This window comes from Colobus angolensis, unplaced genomic scaffold (genome assembly GCF_000951035.1).
Source record: "Colobus angolensis palliatus isolate OR3802 unplaced genomic scaffold, Cang.pa_1.0 Scaffold407, whole genome shotgun sequence".
Classification (NCBI taxonomy): Eukaryota; Metazoa; Chordata; class Mammalia; order Primates; family Cercopithecidae; genus Colobus; species Colobus angolensis.
This window is the reverse complement of record NW_012117455.1, coordinates 133,273-137,250: the sequence shown is the minus strand read 5'-3', so window position 1 is coordinate 137,250 and position 3,978 is coordinate 133,273. Positions and strand designations below refer to the sequence as shown.

At 40.6% G+C, this 3,978-nt stretch overlaps 1 protein-coding gene across 1 annotated transcript in view; it reads right to left on the bottom strand.

Annotated features, from left to right (window-relative positions):
* PARN (poly(A)-specific ribonuclease) overlaps positions 1 to 3,978 on the bottom strand; it is a 232,538-nt gene that overhangs the window by 173,278 nt on the left and 55,282 nt on the right. The window contains exons 15-17 of the mRNA XM_011956026.1: positions 3,789 to 3,831; positions 3,394 to 3,466; positions 1,263 to 1,376 (exon numbers count right to left, since the gene is read on the bottom strand). Of these exons, the coding sequence (XP_011811416.1) occupies positions 1,263 to 1,376; positions 3,394 to 3,466; positions 3,789 to 3,831 (230 nt within the window). The remainder of the gene's footprint in view (positions 1 to 1,262; positions 1,377 to 3,393; positions 3,467 to 3,788; positions 3,832 to 3,978) is intronic.

Genomic DNA, 3,978 nt, shown 5'->3' with positions numbered 1-3,978 from the left:
GGAGTTTCACTCTTGTTGCCCAGGCTGGAGTGCAATGGCGTGATCTCGGCTCACTGCAACTTCCACCTCCTGGGTTCAAGTGATTCTGCTGCCTCAGCCTCCTAAGTACCAAGGATTACAGACATGCGCCACCATGCCCGGCTAATTTTGTATTTTTAGTGGAGACAGGGTTTCTCCACATTGGTCAGGCTGGTCTCAAACTCCTAACCTCAGGTGATCCGCCCACCTCGGCTTCCCAAAGTGCTGGGATTACAGGCATGAGCCGCCGCACCTGGCCTGTGAAAGGTGTTCTTATGGACCAAGTACCTACCATACCACAGGAAGTGTCAGTGGTTTTTCTTGCAGATTTTCCCCTCCCCTCATCTCCTCCCACTCCTACCTCAAAACCCTCCCTCTTCTAACTGGGTGAGTGGATCCCAAGGAAATGGTAATGCTATAGGTTCAATGTTTGTGTCCCCCTAAAATTCATATGTTGAAGCCTAATCCCCAATATGATGGTGTTTGGAAGTGAGATCTTTGGGAAGTGATTAGGTCATGAGGGAATTAGTGCCCTTATAAGAAGGGTCAGGAGGCCGGGTGCGGTGGCTCAAGCCTGTAATTCCAGCACTTTGGGAGGCTGAGGTAGGAGGATCACTTGAGCCCAGAAATTCTAGACCAGCCTGGTTAACATAGCAAGTCCCTGTCTCTATAAAAACATTAAAAAGTTAGCTGGGCATGGTGATGCACACCTGTAATCCCGGCTACTTGGGAGGCTAAGGTGGGAGGATCTCTTGAGCCCAGGAGTTCAGGGTTGCAGTAAGCTACGAGTCCCTGTCTCTATAAAAACATTAAAAAGTTAGCTGGGCATGGTGATGCACACCTGTAATCCCGGCTACTTGGGAGGCTAAGGTGGGAGGATCTCTTGAGCCCAGGAGTTCAGGGTTGCAGTAAGCTACGATTGTATCACTGTACTTCCAGCCTGGGTGACAGAGTGAGACCCTGACTCTTAAAGAAGAGTTGGTACAGCTTCTGCTCTCTCGACTCTCCACCATGTAAGGACACGAGAAGGCAGCCATCTGCAAACCAGGAAGTGGGCTCTCACCAGACACTAAGTCTGCTGGCAACTGGGTCTTGGACTTCCCAGCCTCCAGAACATGAGAAATAAATGCCTATTGTTTAAGCCCCACAGTCTATGGTAATTTATTACAGCAGCCTAAGCCAGGAGACAGGTAAGATCCACCCTAGATCACAGCGTGTTTGACTGAAACACATGCAATGCATACCTAGGTAATTGGCCATGGAGATGAAGCACAGCCCTGTGATGTAGGCATCGTAGCCTGCCTCGTGGAGTTGTTCAGAGGCTGTGTCATAACTTGGAAAACCTTCGGCACTTTCTAAGAAAAAAAGGAAAAAGTTTTCCTCAAAACAAAGACTAGTAAGCACACTGCCCTACCAATCCAAATTTCATTAGTATATGCTAGAGAAATATCTTAAATAGGCAGAAAAAAAGCTATCTGTTTCTTAACTCTCTCCATATGAGACCTTAAAATACAAGATAACAGAGTCACTGAAAAGGAGGACTTTGATCTAGGATACAGAAACGCCTCAGTTACGTTACGAAGGACTCAGCTGTGGGCTTTCTCATCCCACACTGGTGGGTGCTATTTATGATCATCCATAACTCGCTCTAGGACAATTACTCCTCTTTTGCTTGCTTTCTAAGGCCATGAAAAGGATATTCTTCCCTTACACAAGATGGTCACATCAGGACACAACAGACGATTCAGAGTAAAGATTAAGAGCATGAGCTCTGGAGTCACACTGAGTTCGAACCTCTGCTCCGCCACTTATTTGCTGTATGACATTGGGCAAGTCACTTCATCTCTAAGCTTCCAGTTTTGTAAAATGGAGATGGTAATCAAACCTTCTTCAAAAGGTTATTTTTAGGATCAGATGAGATAGTATAAGTTAAACTCTTACCTAGTGCTTGGTACACAGTAAGTGCTCAAAAACTGTTATCTATCAATACCTGAGGTAACCCTCCCCCCAAAAACCAGAAGACTGCAATTCAATATTGACAGCTCCAACTCACTACTATCCTCTACTATGTTCCTAAGCTTAGAGATCAAAAGGTGACAGCATAACCAACTCCAAAAAATAAATTGAACTTGCTATAATGCTGGCCTTGGATCATGGAGCCACTTTACAGCAAAGACCACTTTATATATAATACGGTTCTTTTGTGACACTGATAAATACAGATGTGACCAGATAAACTCTAAGAGGAATGACCTGCTTTAGACTGAATTCTCTACCAGATGCCACTATTTCATATGGAAATAATAAGATAAAACTTTAACTCATAAATAATTATATCCTAGAACCATCCTGGAAATGAAAGGAAGGTTACTACAACACAGAAATCAAAAGCATAAATGGAAATTAACAATGAAAAGACTGTAACTGTTTTTATGTCAATACAATGCTCTTTAAGTAAGAATTCTTTAACTCCGTATTAAATATTAGACTTGATGCCTTTAAAAAAAGCCTTTTCACATGGTAGCCACCTAAGTAATATCTTCCGCTCCATCATCAACGGAGACACATTCTTTCCAAAATCAATTATTTCCATTATATTGTTATAGAAAAGGTCTAGGTTTTCTCCCCCAGTGGCCCCACCACCACTTTTCTTAATTCCTTTCTTGGACTGTTACCCAGAAAGAGGCAAAGAACTGTAATTTTGGCTGCTTTAATACCTTGCATTATCAATTTCTAAACCATTAGTTTAATGGCTTGCTAATCACCATATCAGCAGCACGATCAGGTTAACAGGGACCAAGGAAGCAGCACCTGGAAGGCTCTCCACACACCTCGGTGGTGGCTAGAGGTGGCAAAACACCACCATCTCATCTCCCTACTTCTGGTTTTCCTCAGTGCTGCTGTTTCAACTCTCTAAACCAGCTGAAAAGGAGGCAGGGTGGGGACTTGCCTTAATCTCATCTGTAAATCCAGTTGTTGGGCTTTTCTGAGATGGAAAATACATTTTTTACTCTACCCCTGGTGATTAATCCTAGCTCTCTGTCTCTGCTTAAATAATGTATGAAAGAATAGAAGGGCACATCAAGTTTTAGGAGAATTCCATACATAAGGAAATAAAAGCCTTGAAGCTTTAATTGTTAAAATTCTCAATGAATGGCTATTCAACTACATTAACATAGAATAGATGTAGAATTAAAAGACCATCTTTATCCAAAAAACAGTCATTCTACATAAGACATGTCCAAGTGAATTCAGCCAAAATCTATAAATGAACAATACGGTTTCCAGAGCCATTCTGCTTTTCTTCCACAATATACATCAATAATTATTACCAAGAGTTTGGAAGGTTTCAGGTTTGTTTAATATTCTTATCAACTTTAGGAGGGTTGAAAGGTGTCTCTTTTAAACGCTTTTCCAATTCCGCAAGGGATGTGTTGTTAATGATATCCTGCAAACCAGGAAGCAAAGAATTATGAGATTTCATCATCTCAGTACAATATATTAAAGAGATTCACTGACGCCCCACCAAAAAAAAGGCAGTATCTAGTACTGCCTCGTATTCTTTAAAGAAACACAGAAGTCTTCGTTTTTTTCAATGTGAAAGAGAAGCAGCTAGTTTAATTTTTATAATATACGAAGTATAACCAAATGAATGAAGATCTTTACAGATGCATTAAATACCTCCAAACCTTCTGCCAGAAGGCAATATTGTTCTGGCATTTATTTCACTCAGTAATATGCAGTCACTTTATAAAGTAGCAAATGAATACCTTAAAAGGTTGTGTGCTGGCCATCAATTTAGTATCCAAGAGTCTAAAAAGAATTTTTAACAAGGTAAACAAAATGTATATCAATGTTTAAAATGTCTTTTACTCAAACATGTAAGCTACTTAAAATATTTAATACATAAAATAATACTTAAAACATAAAATATTTAATACATAAAATACTTAAACACAG